Source organism: Triticum aestivum, chromosome 2D (assembly GCF_018294505.1).
Source record: "Triticum aestivum cultivar Chinese Spring chromosome 2D, IWGSC CS RefSeq v2.1, whole genome shotgun sequence".
Taxonomy (NCBI): domain Eukaryota; kingdom Viridiplantae; phylum Streptophyta; class Magnoliopsida; order Poales; family Poaceae; genus Triticum; species Triticum aestivum.
The window spans coordinates 125,419,286-125,436,426 of record NC_057799.1 but is presented as its reverse complement, the minus strand read 5'-3'; the positions used below and the strand labels follow the sequence as shown (position 1 = coordinate 125,436,426).

Here is a 17,141-nt window from a genome sequence, read left to right as displayed (position 1 = left end):
TTTTCCCGGGTTCTTACGACAAGCGATGATTCGGGAAAGTGTAAAAGATAATAAAGCTGGCCGTTATTAGGGCGGACAGTTGACTCCTGTGGAGGCACCCCTAGCAAACCGTCATGTCCTTTTCATATAAGTACATCATCAAAGGGACAGTTCGATCAGAGTAAGCGGAGGAAGTAAGAAGCGAGGCCTTTCCATGCTCTCGACGGAGTGGGTGTGATATCCTACAGTGTTGGTTGGCACTAATATGTGCGTTAATTAATCACAACATATCCAAACCCGTGGAAGACATGTACTCCCTCCGTCCCATAATATAAGAGCGTTTTCTACATTAGTGTAGTGACAAAAACGCTCTTGAATTATGGGACGGAGGGAGTACAAAATAGATGACACAAATGCAAGGACAAGAATTTTTTTGGATCCTCTTATTCAACCGTGTTTATCGGAAGCACAGGTAACACTCAATCACAGCCATCAAACAAATTAATTCAGAGTCAAAATAATAGTGCAGAGAGCATAGAATATATCATATCATTTGCAACCCTATATAAAACAAAAAAGAAGACATTAGATCATTCTAATGCAAGGCATCAGATAATAAGCGGAGATTGTTAGTCCACACATGGAATTGTCCATTGGGAGTGTAGGATATCTGATCATCAATTGCCAGTAGGAAGAGAAAGAAGAATTCAAATTTCTGAGAAAAACATTTGAAACGGAAAATCTGGTTAAACCATTTGACTCCAGAGCAATTGCGGACGCTGCAAAGGGTTGACCCATCTGACTATCAGCACCAGCTGCGAACCCCTAAGATCTGAGTCCGGTATCTAAGCACATAGAAAAACAGCAGAAAATAAGAGATGGCAAACCTCACGTTTTCTCTCAAGATGCAAACCACATGAAAAAGCACAGGTGATGCAGACATATCAACATGGCATCAGTACAGACCACCCGTCTGCTTGTACTCTCATCAAGAGATATTTACACCAAGAGAACATCAAGAAAGATGAAACAACAAAAGATCAGTTACATATCATAAAAACAGAAGAAATATAAATAGCAAACAGACAGGAGCTCAGTAAGAACGTAGCGATTTATAATCACATCCGAAAGATCATACTGAGTGAATTTCCTCATCACTGCTCCAAATCCAAGCAAATAAACTAAAACTATTTTGGTCGGGTGAATTTCCTCATCACTGCTCCAAATCGAAGCAAATAAACTAAAACTATTTTGGTCGGTCATATACTTGTTCACCCGAACTCGGACAAAGTAAAGAACCCTGAAAACAAACAAATTTCTACCTAAATTACAAATTCATTTTCCCACATGAAGAGAAATTGTCTAATAGTTTGATTTAATTACAGAAAAATATTAAACTAAAGTGTTTAAGAATATGGGCGGTGTTATCTACACGTTGCAAAAGAACAATAGCTAAAAGGGCTGAGGTTGAAAGGTTGTCAGATAGGAGCGAAAGACTATTTTTGTTCAAGTAATCATTATTTGATCATATGAACTATGCACTTGTGATCATCATTCAACCTTGAAAAAACAATAGCTAACGAAAATGACAGGTGTTCCAAAGAAAGATTCAGGGAAACATTGGCCTCATAGAGAAGATTAGATCGTTCCACATGAAGAAAATTCAGACATATGCTTGTCTATAATTTAGTTTAATCCTTGGCCACTAACAGAAGCAAACTACTTAACATGTAAAAACACATCAGCAGAAGTATCTAATCAGGGGAAAGCATTTTGATCTAGAAGAAAGGACTCAGAATATGGGTGGTAATATAACAGAATGGTCGGCAAGGCAAGAAGATGCCAGTTACGACGAACAAGACCAAATATCGATCTTCACCATCCTCAAACACAATGCAAAATTTTAAGACAAGCACACAAAAGAAGCATGCTCCAGACACAAAATCCAAGCATGCTTTATACACTGGACAACAATCAGCAATACCAGAACCAGAGAACTGCATAATCGATAAGGCAGCACTAATGCACTCCGCTACTGTGCTTGCAAAATTTTACAAAAAAAAAATGGGAAAAAATGATAAAGAGATGTAGGAAGGTTGGTAAGCGGGTTGCCCATTAATATTGGCAGGCCGACCAGATTTCCTTCCTTAGTGGTTTGACTACAGCCGAATCTGGCAGGCAAGACAATGGTACAAAGAACCAATGCCTTGGTACAATGCAGCCCTGATGCTGCTTTAATATATCAGCAATGGTTGTAAAGTGCAATGTTGGAGACGTCAGACAATGCTTTCTAGGCAAATGCATTTCCATCAGAACGCAACAATGTTTGCTGCTCGGAGCCCAGTGCATATCTTCATCCATACCACACAACATTTGAAAACTGTAGCGCAGTGTCCAAAAAAATAACATATTGAAGAATGCACGACAATTCAACTAAACACTCAAAAGCTGTTCAATTTGGCTTCAGAATTGCAGAAAGACAGCATGGACGCATAGCGACCGATCAGTCCCGAAAGATGGTATGATTAAAAGGTTTTTCATCACCAGCCAAGCAAAATCAATTAAATGGTGTTCTTCCACATGAGCAAAAAGACCCCAGGATTGTGGGAGTGCCAAAAAACACTAACAATTAAAGAGTGGAAGACAAGGAACTAAGACAAACGGTATTCAATAATTAAAGAGTGGATGACCATAGACAAACAGTATTCAATTTGACCTCAGAATTGCAGAATGACAGCATGGACGCATAGCAACCGATCAGTCCCGAAAGATGGTATGATTAATAGGTTTTTCATCACTGGCCAAAACTGAACAAATGTCTCAGAAATCCCAACATAGATAAAATATGAACCAACACAAAACTTCAATGTGGGCTGGACACTAGAATTGCATATGCACAGACAACAGGTTAAAATAAAAAACAAGGTCAAATAAGAAAAATGATTGTTGAGAAAACCATGCGAGAATTTACTCAACTGCCCATTTCACCACACAGGCCAGTACATACCATTAAAGTGCAGTGCCAATCCTGCTAATCCTGCAACCAGACCTCAAAAGATAAATTTTCATCAAAGGGAGAGTGCAGATACCGAAGGCAAAGAAATAACAATGAGATGCATTTAAAATGAGAGGAAAATGATTGTTGGCGAAAGAGATCATGAAGCTCAACCCAACTGCCCACTTTCCTAAAATTAATATAGCAGGAAACACTTTCAGTAATAAATGCACAGCAAAAGCACTTAACTGATACACACTTATCCTGCAAAGGCAGCATGGGCATAAAAATAACGATGAGATACATTTGAAGTATATAATGAGAGGAAAATGATTGTTGGCGAAAGAGATTATCAAGCTCAACCCAACTGCCCACTTTCCACAAATTAATATAGCAGGAAACACTTTCAGTAAGAAATGCACATCAAACGGCATTTAACCGATACACACTTATCCTGCAAAGCCAACAAGGGAGAAAATGGCAAAACAACTTCTAAAGCAAAGCAGATAGATACGAAGCAGCCATTGGAAGGATAATGAGAGGAAAATGATTGTTGGCGAAAGAGATTATCAAGCTCAACCCAACTGCCCACTTTCCGCAAATTAATATAGCAGGAAACACTTTCAGCAAGAAATGCATAGCAAAAGCATTTAACTGATACACACTTATCCTGCAAAGCCTAAAAGGGAGGAAAAGTGAAACAAATTCGTGTGCTAAGCAAATAGATTCAGAAGCATTATTCACAGACAAACAGAGAAGGCAGGCGTATTGTTATGCTGTTATGGAAACAGACAAGAATCACACAAAAAACACAGAGAAGTCAGATTAGTTGAGAAGGAAGTGATTGTTGCTGAAAGTATACTGCAGTCTTTCGATACACACTATCCTGCAAGATGTGATGTGCATAAAACTTGGCATCATGGAACCTACGAATTACTAATCATAGTTCGTTGACTTGCATAACATGAAAAACAGAAGACAACACAGATATAACAAGCAAGTTGTAGCACTAAGGTTTACACATCACTGTATATCAGACCACGGATTCTAACAATACCATGCGACAAGAAATCAGGAAGCATAGATTTGTTACTGATGATTGAACTTAAAAAGGTGAAGCCCTTTTGTACCAGTACACATCCATCATAAATAAAAAGTATACCTACATAATCTGAAACCATAGCATCAGTCAACCTGAACTCTTATATACCCCTAGCCAAATGCAATTTTTTCACTTTTAAGCAACTACAATTTCTGCTGCAAGAGGTCTCAGGAACTCATCCTCATCCTTAGGAGGGTGGATGGTAACAAGGTCAGGTAAAGGTGTAGCTGGTCCTTGTTTCCCCTTCGGATCCCAGTCAAGCATGATCTTAACCTTGATACCCAGCACACCCTGAAAGCAAATAAGAAATATAAGATCAGCTAAGTTATGTGAACTAACAACACCATTTATGTATAGCAACTACTTCCATGTGAAGTAGGCCCCAAACCTGTCTCAGAAGAACATGCCTCACAGCTCCATCAATATATTGGTTGACAGGATGGCCTGAAGAGATCATATAGCCATCCTTGAACTTCATGGACTTGGCACGCTGTGCCCTAAGCTTCCCACTCACAATAACCTAGAAATCAGGGATGCTCTATGAGTACATGAGCTAAATTGCCTGAATTAAAACAAGAAAAACTACTGTCAACAGAACAGGCACCTCACAGCCCTTCGCACCACTCTCCATGACAAATCGGAGTACACCATAGCATGCTCTGCAAGTACATAAACTGAATTAGACAAAGAGCTCCCAACAAACAACTGATAACAGTAAGACATTCAGATAGCAATTTTAACTGCCTGCCCTAACATAAGAAAAGATTTGCGAAAGCCAAAAGGTAATGAGGACAACCAGTTTGGAACACATTAGAAGCCTATAGACAAAGCTTCCCAGCAAATGAAGCATGGTTGCCACAGGTAATTTAGTCATCTTCCGACACAAAGTTGGCATAGAGACCTATTTGCTTTATAGATGACAAAGCGAACAATGGCACAAGAAACATATCTGACCAGATACGTTGGTACTTCTCTCCAGAGAAGAAACTAGTAGCAACATGCATCTACTGATTACAAAATGCAATAGAGGGCAACAATTAATTACAATCAGCAAGTAGAAAGAGAGCACCCTGATAACAATTGATAAGACTCGTACAGCAATAAGATAATTCAGCTAAGCAATTTTATATCCTGACAAGGGACTTGTGAAAGCCAATTATAGGTAATGTGGCCAACCAGTTAGGAAAGCATTAGAAACTATAGACAAAGCTTCTCAGCAAATGAAGCCTGGTTGGCACAGGTAATTTAGTCATCTTCCGACACAAAGTTGGCATAAAATAACCTATTTGCTTTATAGATGACGTATGGCAAACTACGGCACAAGAACCCTAACTTCAAGAAGATTCATTGGTCATGTTCTCTCCAAAGCAGAAAGCAATGGAAACATTAGCAAAATGCATCAACTGCTTACAGAAAGGAATGGAGGGCTACAATTGATTTCTGTCACCATCGAACACAAGTCCGGCGTTAATGAGCCAGACATGTTGTGAAGATGACATGGTAGTACGCTACTCATACATGTAATTAATACTAGTTCCAGAGCGTGTTGTGGGTTCGGGAATAACCTTCGGACGGCGAGGCCACCAAGCAGCTTGTAGCGGAGGGACTCAGCCTGAGCGACGGCGCAGAGGCCGCGGTTCAGGACCTTCTCGGCGTAGAGCTCCACGCCGCCGTCCGGAAAGTTGAAGCGCTTCTGCACCACCGACGTCAGCTCCCTTATCCTCCTGCCCTTCTCGCCTGAACGCCAAACAGCGCCAGCCACCGGAGCAACAAGATCTCAGATCCGGCGTCGAAAACAATAGGAAGGCACGGGATGCTTGCGCTCGGGAAATGCACGTACCGAGGACGTTCTGGGTGCGGGTGGCGCGGATGATGATCTCGGTGCGCATGGGGGTGACCCGGATCTCGACGCCGGCGAAGCCGTCCTCCCCGAGCTCGCGGGTCAGCATCTCGTTCAGCTCGGCCAGGAACACGCCGTCGGCGACGAACTGCGAGCGAGCAACCGCGCGTAAGAATCTACATGTCGTGCTAATCAAGCTGGGGATCGAGAAGGGAGAGGGCTCGGTCCCGTACCTTCCGCTTCTTGCTGATCTGAAGAGCCATGTTGGAGAAGCGAGGGGGAGGGAGATGATTTTGCGGCGGCGGCGGCGGAAGATAAACCCTAGGTTTGGATGGAAATGTTGTGGAGCGACTGCGAATATATAATAGATCGATCGGGCTTAGGGTTTTGCTGCAAATGTTTAGGCCGGTCGGGCCGCCGTGGCCTACCGGGCCGCCGCCCAGTCTGGGCAGTTCCCTTGCTATCGGCGCGCCGATTGTCCAAAATGCACATCACACGCGCCCTTAAAAGTGAAAGGACACCGATAACTGCCATATGTGTGATGTATCGGGTGGTTGTGCCGCACGCCTCGTGTGGCATGGAGAAAAAACAGCTCACGCATCTACGTGTGGGCAAAACAAGTAATGCTCACACACTTTTTTTTTCTTCCCGGTCCCTCTCACACGCGTGCGTGTTGGCGAAATAGATAACGCCTGCACGCCCCGTACGTCAGGCCTCGTACCTCGTGGTCCCGCACGCCCCGCGTGACAGTCACCGCGCGTCCCGCAGTTGCCATGGTCCAGACCCTCGTCCATGTTCGTTTTAACTGCAGTTGCCATGTCGCTGAACTTCGGTTGCCATGTCGGACAACTACAGTTGCCATGGTTGCTCAACTACAGTTGCCATCTAATGTCAAAAGTTTCAGATGCCATTTTTGGGCAACTGCGGCTGTTGCCATGTATGGTCTGGTTTACCACTAGGCAGTTGCCATGTATGGTCTGGTTTACCACTGGGCAGTTGACATGTATGGTCTGGTTTACTACTGTTGCCATGATTTGAAAACCTTAGGAGTTGCCACCTACTAACACTAGGCAGTTGCCGTGTAGTGCTACAAAAAGACATGACAAAACAACATGTTCGGGCAAAAAAAAAAGTTGCCATCTGCTTACAAGCACACCAGGGCAGTTGCTGTGTACCCTGCAAAAATACATGGCAACTGACATGTTCGAGTAAAAAAAAGAGAGTTGCCACCTGCTTATAAAGCACACTAGGGCAGTTGCCATGTATGCAAAACACATGGCAAGTGGCAACTTGGGTGTGGGAGATGAGACGGGCGTGTGGGCGAGATGGCAAATGCCCACACACCAGCTCTTGTGCGTGAGTGGAAAGTGGCGTGTGGGCGAACTGCTGAACGCCCACACACGAGCCCTCCCGTGTGGTGAAACGGCCGTGTGGGCGACCGGATGAATGCCCACACACCAGCCCAGTCCTACATGGCACTAGAGACATGTTAAGATTCTTGCGCTAACAAACGGACGCGGATCCACGCGTGTGGGCGAGATGCAAACGCCCACAGGTGTGGGCGTTAGACTTTTTGAAGTGAAAATGTTATCTCGGGAATATCTGATTTTTTTACATCCCCAACGTCATGTCATCAGATGCAATGCACGAATCTTAAAGCATTCAAGAGTTCGGCGAATGACCTCCTTCTTCCCGTCGCTCTCCATTCTTATCACATCTCCCCTCTCGTCTCTTAGTCGTCGGACGCCTCCCCCCGGGACTTCCTACGTCAGCCCTCTCCACCGACGTGCACATTCTGAAATTCCTGACACGGTCATTTTCCAAATCTGTCCAGTGGCAAAATTAAGTTATATGCTCCCAACCCCACGACAATTGAAAATTTTGTTTACTTAAAGTGTTATCAATATCATGCCATTGTTTGTGGGTGGAAGTGATGGCAAACATAGTTTGTCGTGCTTTGGCATGTTTAGATTTTTATGGTTGACAACTTAAGTCAAAACATCATTTTGTCATGGTATAGAACTGTTCAACATATAGTTGATTATAAAAATTGTTGTAAAATCTTAGGAAGTTGTTGTTTAGTCCATGGCATTTTTAGAGATTTTTTGTATTGATCAGATGGCAAGTTTTGAAATTGTCTTATAACATATTTTTAAGTTTCCCATAGCAAAAACATGGCATGTCTGTTCGCCATAACAGAGAAACATAATCAATTCGTTGTCATCAATTTCTGATATGTTGTATCAAAAGCATATTTATTCTAAATAAGACGGCGAAATGCATGTGTAGGGTGTCATGGCGGAGAAACATAATATATTTTTGCCATGTAAACCATGTGGAGGGTAACATGGCAATTTTTATTATGATTTTTATTAACTAGTCCATGGTAGGTTTATTTTTGTATGTATACCGTGACAACTTTGTTTTAGAGCACGTCAAAATTATTTATTACAACATGAAAATAATATTAATTAGGCCATGGTGGCTTTATTGTGGGTACCATGGCAAAACAAAGTTTTTCCCAAAGCTGCCATGAAGTGTAGAACAAATTTTGCCAACAACATTTGTATTATCACTACATTTTTATTTAGCACAACAATGTTCCGCCCCCTGGCAAAATGTGTCATTGAAAATTTTTATATACATTTTCTGCCATGCACAACAATATTTATCTCTTTGAAAATGTTGTCATTGGCAATATTGAGTTACTTTTTCCATGCACAACAAATGTGTGTCCCTTGTATAATGCCACCTACGAAACTTTTCTTAGATTGTCTCCCCCTCCAAAATTGACATGTCAAACAAATTGTTATGGTTTCTCTAAATTTGCCATTTTTTTCAAAAATAACAAAATTCCTATTTTTTGTCATGTTCACATGAAGCTAGCATGTCACTTTTATTCGTTAGACAATGGCAAATTTTCATCAATTAAACCATGATAGGTCTAGTGTAGGTCATGGCACTTTTATTATTTATACTATGGCATTTTTAATATTTAAACGATGGCAGTTTTATTAATTGGACCGTTGTAGTTTTAGTGTAGCTAGCATGCCAATTTTATTATTCAAAGGATATCATTTTTATTATCTAAGCAATGACAATTTTCTTATCTTGTACCATGTCATTTATATTATTTAGACCATGGAAAAAAAATGTCATAAGTGTGTACATGGAATTAAATATATTCTATTTTCCATGTCCTCATGAGAAAAGGTTTTTTCTCTCTACATATTGCCATCTTTTGTGTAATACTCAAAGTCAAAACTTAGAAATTTTGAAAAACTCCCAATTGCCATGTCAAAACAAGTTGGCTTGGTTTCTCTAAATTTTGCCTTTTTCCCCAATAACAAATTTCCAAAAATTGCCATGTTTATATTACCAGGGTAGCATGGCACTTTTTTTTTGCTAGACCATGGGAATTTCTGGTAGGTTAGTGTAGGTAGCATGGCATTTTTGTTATTTATACTATGGTATATTTATTATTTAAACGATGACAAATTTTTATTAATTAGACCATGGTAGTTTAGTGTAGATAGTATGGCAAAAATATATTCAAAGGATGGCATTTTTATTATTTAAGCGATGATACTTTTTTCTTTAGTGATCATTTTGTGAATGTCGGTGTACAAAAGGAGAGGTCTTATTTGTACCCCTTTACTTGTGCGCGGGCAGACGCAGCCACACGCCCACAGTCACGCTTGGCGGGGCAAATGAAGCAAGACACAAGACGATCAGACCAACGCCAAGACAGAGGCACAAAGAGCGAAGGGACAAGGTGGGCTCTTCCCGGCAAGAGCCTTGCCAGGGCAGCTTACATAGCCCCGGCAAGAGCCTTGCCGGGGCAACTTGCCCAACACCAGCAGTGCTGCCACCCTTGAGCCTAAGAGTTCTGACACCATCGACCACATTGGAACCCAGGCTCGGGAGGCGCCTGCATGGTGGCATGCAGATCTTTGTGAAGACCAAGAACATATAATACTAGATGAGAACCAGAAGAAGGAGGCCCCGGCAAGGCTCTTGCCGGGGCCCCGGCAAGACCCTTGTCGGGGACATCTGCGGGGCCGCAGTGTGACGCCCCGAGACCGACAATCCAAAAGACTTCCATATATTTCGTGTTTGCCGTGTGTTTTATTTTTGTTTGTTGCATTCATCATCGCATTGCATCCGCATGTTTTCATAAAACTTGCATCCGCTCATAGTTGCCGCGTTCCCCCTTGTGTTCGTTGACCGTTTCGAGACCAACCTCACTTGCAACGTTGCTCCTCGTTTTCTCTCTTGTCTTCTCCGGGGCCTTTTGTCAGACACTTTGTCTTTGTCGACCCCTCTCAGACCACCCCTTGCGCGCATCCGGAAGTGTCCCGATCCCGATCCGCTCAGTCATCACCGTTGCATTCAGATCATCTCCTAACATCTATAAAACATCTCCGTTTTATTCTTCGGGCTACCTAACCTATTTATTTACGACCGCCCGATTATAATCGGACGCCCCTAAACCCCCCTCTGTTTTCTGCCCTGCCTATTTAAACAACTACCCCATGCCTAATTTGACCCAACCCTAAAATCCAGGGGATTTGTCCCTGCCGCCGCCGCACTCGCCTCTCTTCCTCGGGATCTTCCCCGATCCACTCGCAGCCTTTCCACAACCATCTCCCCTCAATCCACCAACCAGCGACAAAAACACCCGCAGGAGAGAGCCAGGGGCTCGATCCCCTGCTCATGCCCGAGCTTCTCCAACCGCTGCGTCGTCCCGCTCCTCTGCATCGACAGCCAGGCCCCGAAGCTTCCCCTTCGATCCACCTCGCTGCCGCCCATCGCGCCCGAGGCCAAGCCCCTCGAGCAGGAGGGCTTCTCCTGCCCGAGCCCTGCCTCGTCCCCCATCGTCCTCGCCCGTCGTCACGTCACCGGCGTCCAAACCACCGGAGCGCAGCCGCCCTTCCGCTGCCGTCGAGCGCCACCGCAGCAGCACCACCAGGCCAGCCCCGTGCCCCTGTCTTCCTTCTTCTTCCCCTGCTCCACTTCCTCCTTCCTTCACGCGCCCCTCTCTCTCGACCTGCAGGAACCATGGCGCGCGAAGGCCTCCGAGCTCGCCCACCTCCTGGTTCCGACGACCGCTGCTGCGTGGTCACCGGAGGACGGCGCCGCTATCGCATGGGAGCTACTAGGTCGCCCTAGCTCCTCCTTTTCTTTCCCGTTTCCTCTCCCTGTCTCTCCTCTCTGAATTCGTTCTCTCTCTGTATTTCTTCACAGGAGCCGAGTCGCCGTCGTCCTGTTCGACTCCCACCATCAGGAACCGGCTCCCCTCGTCAGATCCGGTGGATCCTCGCCGCCGTCCGCCGCCTGTAGGCCCCATCTCGCCGCACTCCCTCCGTTCCTTGCGCCCACATCGCTGAAGTCCATCGCGCCCAGCCGCCGTCGTCAGGAACCTGCTGCTGCCTTTGTTCTTCAGTAACGAGAAGCAGCTCGCTCGCCAGGCTCTCGCGTTGACCGCGCCTCTGCCTCGACCGCTCGTCCCTCTGCTTCGCACGCTGGCCCGTGTCCCCTTCGCCAGACCGAGAGGCCCAGCGCCAAGCCAGCCGGCCTGCATCCTCTTCCACCGACTGGGCCGAGCCCATGGGTGAGCAGCCCTCTCCTGTGCATGTTGGGCCAGCCAGATTCAGCCCATCCATGTTTTTTTTCACGGAACGATTTGCTAATTAACCGAGGAGTTGCTGTTTTATAGAAAACCCCCTAATGTTCATGCATCTAATAACTAATTAACCATGCTTCATATGTAATAATTTATATATGTTAAATGCTCAGAATTTCTTCTAGTTACATAATATGCTGCTTTCATCCATGTTTGAAATGTTTAAATTGTTGTTTGATTAAATTTGCTCAAATGCCATGTTAAAATGATTTATTTCATAACTATTTAACCGTAACTCCGAATTTAATAAACTTTATATGTAAATGGGGTAGAAAAATGCCTAGTTTAACATGGTGTACTTTATTTTGCTGTTTAACAACATTAAGATTGTGTTTGGGGCAGAACAGTAGCAAATTCGAAATATGCATATGGGGATTTTCCGAAATTGTTGTTTGTCATTCCGGCCACATTTAAATTGCCTAAAATGTGTAGTTTACTTATGTCTCACCTCTTGCCATGTTAATCAACATTTAATATTGTTGGGTACATAAATGAGAGAGAACTAAATAATTGATGTGGTGTTTCGTCAATATGCAACTCATTGCATATTGAGCTCCACTTAATTTGTAGTGTTGTTTGTTGCATTTGCCATGCCATGAATCATTAGACCGGACATGCATCATACTTGATTGTGCATCATGCCATGTTTCTGTGATGGTTGTTTACTATGTTGTTTGTTTCTTTCCGGGTTGCTTCTCTCGTTAGCTTCGGTTTCGTTCCGGAGTTGTGAGGATTCATTCGACTACATCCGTTTGTCTTCTTCATGGACTCGTTCTTCTTCCTAGCGGGATTTCAGGCAAGATGACCATACCCTCGAAATCACTTCTATCTTTGCTTTGCTAGTTGTTCGCTCTATCGCTATGCTTGCGCTACCTACCACTTGCTATATCATGCCTCTCATATTGCCATGTCAAGCCTCTAACCCACCTTTCCTAGCAAACCGTTGTTTGGCTATGTTACCGCTTTTGCTCAGCCCCTCTTATAGCGTTGCTAGTTGCAGGTGAAGATGAAGTTTGTTCCATGTTGGAACATGGATATGTTGGGATATCACAATATCTCTTATTTAATTAATGCATCTATATACTTGGTAAAGGGTGGAAGGCTCGGCCTTATGCCTGGTGTTTTGTTCCACTCTTGCCGCCCTAGTTCCCGTCATACTGGTGTTATGTTCCTTGATTTTGCGTTCCTTACGCGGTTGGGTGATTTATGGGACCCCCTTGACAGTTCGCTTTGAATAAAACTCCTCCAGCAAGGCCCAACCTTGGTTTTACCATTTGCTACCACCTATCCCCTTTTCCCTTGGGTTCTGCAGACTCAAGGGTCATCTTTATTTTAGACCCCCCGGGCCAGTGCTCCTTCGAGTGTTGGTCCGAACCGAGCTGCCTGCGGGGCCACCTTGGGGAAACTTGAGGGCTGGTTTTACTCGTAGCTAGTCTCATCCGGTGTTGCCCTGAGAACGAGATATGTGCAGCTCCTATCAGGATTTGTCGGCACACCGGGCGGCTTTGCTGGTCTTGTTTTACCATTGTCGAAATGTCTTGTAAACCGGGATTCTGAGACTGATCAGGTCTTCCCGGGAGAAGGTTTATCCTTCGTTGACCGTGAGAGCTTATAACGGGCTAAGTTGGAACACCCCTGCAGGGTATAAACTTTCGAGAGCCGTGCCCGCGGTTATGTGGCAGATGGGAATTTGTTAATATCCGGTTGTAGAGAACTTGACACTCGACTTAATTAAAATGCATCAACCGCGTGTGTAGTCGTGATGGTCTCTTTTCGGCGGAGTCCAGGAAGAGAACACGGCTTTTGGGTTCTGTTTGACGTAAGTAGGAGTTCAGGATCACTTCTTGATCATTACTAGTTGACGACCGTTCTGTTGCTCCTCTTCTCGCTCTTATTTGCGTATGTTTAGCCATCATATATGCTTAGTGCTTGCTGCAGCTCCACCTCACTACCTTCTCCTACCCATAAGCTTAAATAGTCTTGATCTCGTCAGTGTAAGATTGCTGAGTCCTCGTGACTCACAGATACTTCCAAAACAGTTGCAGGTGCCGAGGATACCAGTGCAGGTGACGCAACCGAGCTCAAGTGGGAGCTCGATGAAGATCTTGTTTGTTGTGTTGTTTCGTTTCCTGTTGATCAGTAGTGGAGCCCAGTTGGGACGATCGGGGATCTAGCATTTGGGGTTATCTTCTTTTCATTTGGTTTTGACCGTAGTCGGTCTATGTGTGTATCTTGAATGATGTATGTTTTTATTTATGTATTGTGTGAAGTAGCGATTGTAAGCCAACTCTTTATCCCATTCTTGTTCATTACATGGGATTGTGTGAAGATGACCCTCCTTGCGACAAAATCACCATGCGGTTATGCCTCTAAGTCGTGCCTCGACACGTGGGAGATATAGCCGCATCGTGGATGTTACACGCAGCTAGGCCCCCACCTGCCAAGGCTCCATCGCCGTTCCCACACAGCTACCAGCCCACCAACTAGGCAGGCACCTGCGTGGTGACGTGCGGCTTTCAGGCCAACTCAATAAGCACCTGCGTGGTGGCATGCAGATCTTCGTGAAGACTCTGCCACCGCGCCAACTCAGCAGCGAGCCAGCCAGCGTGGCACTACACGCCTCGTCAGCTCGGGCACGCGTCGAAGCCAGGCGAGGCGGCGACAGCTGGGACGAGCTTCCTTGTCGTCCCCGATAAAGTAAGAAGGGCACGTCGGCAGCGCATTAAATGTGTTTGTCCTACGGTGCCAGGAGATAGACTCGACTACTGTACAAACTTTCCACCTCCTGTGTGCCATTGTGGCAGCCCCTTTGACTATAAAAGGAGGCCCGCGGCATACTGAGAGAGGATTCAGACTTTTTGGACCCTGCATGCTTTGTAGCTAGTCCAAGAACACCAGATAAACATAAACCAGCAGGAGTAGGGTATTACGCATCACTTCCGGCCCGAACCTGGATAATCCCCCTGCATTGATCTTCTAATCCCGCTCTTTCCACAGCCCCGCGCCCGCCAACCGTAGCAAAAGGGATTCTTCGTGATCCCATAGGTGTCGTTTCCCCCGACATCTTTGGCGCGCCAGGTAGGGGGCGCAAGCTGTGAAAATCCGGTTTTGAAGTCGACGCCTCAACTTCATCATCACGATAGCCCCCAAGAAGAAGGGGATGATAGCGATCGAATCGCCTGGGGTGGCCACGGATGGCGCCGGAGGCGCCGCCGTGAGCATCCACGACACTCTGGCATGCGGAGCCGGGCGAGCGACGTCGTACGGGCCCAAGACGACGGGCCACTCGCCGCTGGGTCTGGGGGTGGGGCCGTGCTACCCACGGGCGGCACGGCCACCTCTATGGCGCCCCAGCTGGCACCCGCGCCGCGGCCTGGGAGCGATGAACGACACAGCGATGCCGGAGCACCCAGGCGCTGCCGCGGAAAGAGCCATGTGCGCCACTCGCAGGACGCACCAGGCCGGCACGCGTGCTCGGATGCCGGCGGAAGCGGCGTGCGACCGCGAGACCGTGACAGAGCCCCCTCTAACCTAGTTAGAAGTCGGAGCGCGTCGCGGTCTATGCAGCTCTCGCCGCCGCCCACGCGAACAGAAGCACTGGCACGCGTGCAACTTCTCCTCGACTCCCCCCCACTACGGAGAAACTCGACGAGTGGAGGGCCACCATCCGAAGCCTTGTCGGCTTCGCCAACAAAGACGAGCCGCTCCCAATGGGACCCTCACGCCGACGTTATGTCGAGCCAATGCATGCCGGTGGTGGGGGGACCGGGGACGCTGCGACCACGGTGCACTCTCCTCCCCTGCGGCCGTGACAGCAGCCATCGGCCCGTCGGGCCGATGCCTGTGACAATGTTTCCACAGCGTCGTCTGACCTGCGAACCCACTACGATCAACGTCGAGTTCTTCGAGAGCGAGCTCAGGAAGACGCTCGAACTACCATCGAGCGACGGCGGGAGGTGCGCCATCAGTTAGATCGGCGTGCGGGGCCTGCTATGGACCACCCAGCGCCGGGGGGCCCTGGCGGCCTGCCTTACCAGGTGGGCTGTTGTCAGTGTACGAAGGTAGGGGCACTCATTTTTTACCCATTTACTTGTGCACGGACAGTCGGAGCCGCGCCCACGGCCACACTAAGCAGGGCAGAGGAGGGAAGCCGAAGGCCCAAGGCGACTAGAGGCAACGCCAAGACCAGATAACACAAAAGAGGAAGAGGGCGAGGTGGACTCCCCCGGCAAGACCCTTGCCGGGGCAACTTGCCCAATGCCAGCAAAGCAGGACACCCTTGAGCCCACGGGTTCCAACACCACCAACCAACTACATTGGAACCAAGGCTCAGAAGGCGCCTCTGTGGTGGCATGCAGATCTTCGTCAAGATCATACCCACACAAGATCAGATGAGGACCAGAAGACGACGATCCTAGGCGGAATCCTAGCCGAGGAAATCCACGAGACCCCCGGCAAGATGCTTGCCGGGGAAGACCACGATGCCACGGCAAGACCCTTGCTGGGGCCCCGGCAAGGCCCTTGCTGAAGACACCTACGGGGCCACGACCAGGCCCGCGTCTGCCAAGGCTCCACCGCCGTCCCCATGCAGCTGCCAGCTCAACCAGGTGAGCAAGCACCCGCGTGGCGACAGGCGGCCTCCATGACCAACCCAGCAAGCACCTGCGTGGTGGCATGCAGGCCTTCATGAAGGCTCCACCACCGCGCCAGCCCAGCAGCCAGCCAACGTGGCGCCACGACGCCTCGTCAGCTCGGACGCGCGTCGGAACCAGGCGAGGCGGCGACAGCTGGGACGTGCTTCCTTGCCATCCCCGATAAAGTGAGAGGGGCACGTCGGCAGCGCATTAAATGCGTTTGTTTGGCAGTGCCAGAGGATAGAGTCATCCACTATACACCTTTCCACCTCCTGTGTGCCACTGTGGCAACCCCTTTTCCCTATAAAAGGAGGCCCGAGGCGACCAGGAGAAGGATTCGGATCTTTTGGGCAAGTTGCACCCCGTAGCTAGCTCAAGAACACAAGAACACTCAAATACATCCACCAAAGCAGGACTAGGGTATTACGCATCTTCGTGGCCGAACCTGGGTAAACGATCCGTGTGCTTCCTGTAAGACCCGCTCTTTGCACAACCCCGCGCCTGCCAACCGTAGAAGGGATCCCAGTGATTCCATAGGTGTCGATTTCCCCCGACATCTTTGGCGCGCCAGGTAGGGGGCGCAGTTGTGAAAATCTGGTCTGGTCGGAGCAGCGGCTTCATCGTGGCCGTCGTCCCAGGGAAGAAGACGACCGAGCCTGACGGCACCATCTGCAGATGCGATGGACGCCCCTGCGATGACAGAAAAGCTAAGTCGTGCAAAACTTTAAGCAATTTCTCTTTATATATAAGGCTATTGTCCTCGAAGGTCCAGCCCTATGTATGGAAAACCTGCACGCAAAGGGGCCCTTCCGCTATTGGCAACGCCCTTGCTCTGTTTTGAGTCCGCTCAATAGCTCAAGCGGCCGCGTCGAGAACGGCAGGGTAGCCTTCCGCAATGGGCAACG

At 47.2% G+C, this 17,141-nt stretch overlaps 1 protein-coding gene and 9 non-coding genes across 10 annotated transcripts; all 10 read right to left on the bottom strand.

Moving 5' to 3' along the window:
• Window positions 1-580: 580 nt before the first annotated feature.
• LOC123056305 (small nucleolar RNA R16) lies at window positions 581-668 on the bottom strand. Its single transcript, XR_006426729.1, has one exon. It is a non-coding gene; the product is annotated as a small nucleolar RNA R16 (small nucleolar RNA).
• Window positions 669-1,449: 781 nt separating this feature from the next.
• LOC123056312 (small nucleolar RNA snR60/Z15/Z230/Z193/J17) lies at window positions 1,450-1,543 on the bottom strand. The gene has a single exon (XR_006426736.1). It is a non-coding gene; the product is annotated as a small nucleolar RNA snR60/Z15/Z230/Z193/J17 (small nucleolar RNA).
• Window positions 1,544-1,767: 224 nt separating this feature from the next.
• On the bottom strand, window positions 1,768-1,863 carry LOC123056352 (small nucleolar RNA Z43). Its single transcript, XR_006426742.1, has one exon. It is a non-coding gene; the product is annotated as a small nucleolar RNA Z43 (small nucleolar RNA).
• Window positions 1,864-2,252: 389 nt separating this feature from the next.
• LOC123056378 (small nucleolar RNA snoR118) lies at window positions 2,253-2,340 on the bottom strand. The gene has a single exon (XR_006426760.1). It is a non-coding gene; the product is annotated as a small nucleolar RNA snoR118 (small nucleolar RNA).
• Window positions 2,341-2,437: 97 nt separating this feature from the next.
• LOC123056272 (small nucleolar RNA SNORD96 family) lies at window positions 2,438-2,529 on the bottom strand. Its single transcript, XR_006426702.1, has one exon. It is a non-coding gene; the product is annotated as a small nucleolar RNA SNORD96 family (small nucleolar RNA).
• Window positions 2,530-2,691: 162 nt separating this feature from the next.
• Window positions 2,692-2,783, bottom strand: LOC123056271 (small nucleolar RNA SNORD96 family). Its single transcript, XR_006426701.1, has one exon. It is a non-coding gene; the product is annotated as a small nucleolar RNA SNORD96 family (small nucleolar RNA).
• Window positions 2,784-3,101: 318 nt separating this feature from the next.
• On the bottom strand, window positions 3,102-3,245 carry LOC123056381 (small nucleolar RNA snoR135). Its single transcript, XR_006426763.1, has one exon. It is a non-coding gene; the product is annotated as a small nucleolar RNA snoR135 (small nucleolar RNA).
• A 45-nt stretch (window positions 3,246-3,290) lies between these two features.
• On the bottom strand, window positions 3,291-3,435 carry LOC123056379 (small nucleolar RNA snoR135). Its single transcript, XR_006426761.1, has one exon. It is a non-coding gene; the product is annotated as a small nucleolar RNA snoR135 (small nucleolar RNA).
• Window positions 3,436-3,507: 72 nt separating this feature from the next.
• Window positions 3,508-3,651, bottom strand: LOC123056380 (small nucleolar RNA snoR135). Its single transcript, XR_006426762.1, has one exon. It is a non-coding gene; the product is annotated as a small nucleolar RNA snoR135 (small nucleolar RNA).
• Window positions 3,652-4,045: 394 nt separating this feature from the next.
• LOC123052121 (40S ribosomal protein S3-3) lies at window positions 4,046-6,400 on the bottom strand. Its single transcript, XM_044475215.1, has 6 exons — window positions 6,150-6,400; window positions 5,917-6,064; window positions 5,642-5,813; window positions 4,681-4,735; window positions 4,465-4,596; window positions 4,046-4,367 (listed from the first exon to the last, which is right to left on the bottom strand). The coding sequence occupies exons 1-6, from the start codon at window positions 6,177-6,179 to the stop codon at window positions 4,212-4,214; spliced, it is 693 nt and encodes a 230-aa protein (XP_044331150.1). The 5' UTR covers window positions 6,180-6,400; the 3' UTR covers window positions 4,046-4,211.
• Between the last annotated feature and the right edge of the window lie 10,741 nt (window positions 6,401-17,141).

Bases quoted from the DNA above. Each gene is read 5' to 3' on its own strand.
- LOC123052121 (XM_044475215.1), bottom strand. From the start codon at position 6,179: ATGGCTCTTCAGATCAGCAAGAAGCGGAAG. The intron at 4,736-5,641 runs GTTATTCCCGAA...ATGTACTTGCAG, and splicing joins GGTGGCCTCGCCGTCCGAAG to AGCATGCTATGGTGTACTCC. The intron at 4,597-4,680 runs GTGCCTGTTCTG...CCTGATTTCTAG, and splicing joins GTGGTGCGAAGGGCTGTGAG to GTTATTGTGAGTGGGAAGCT.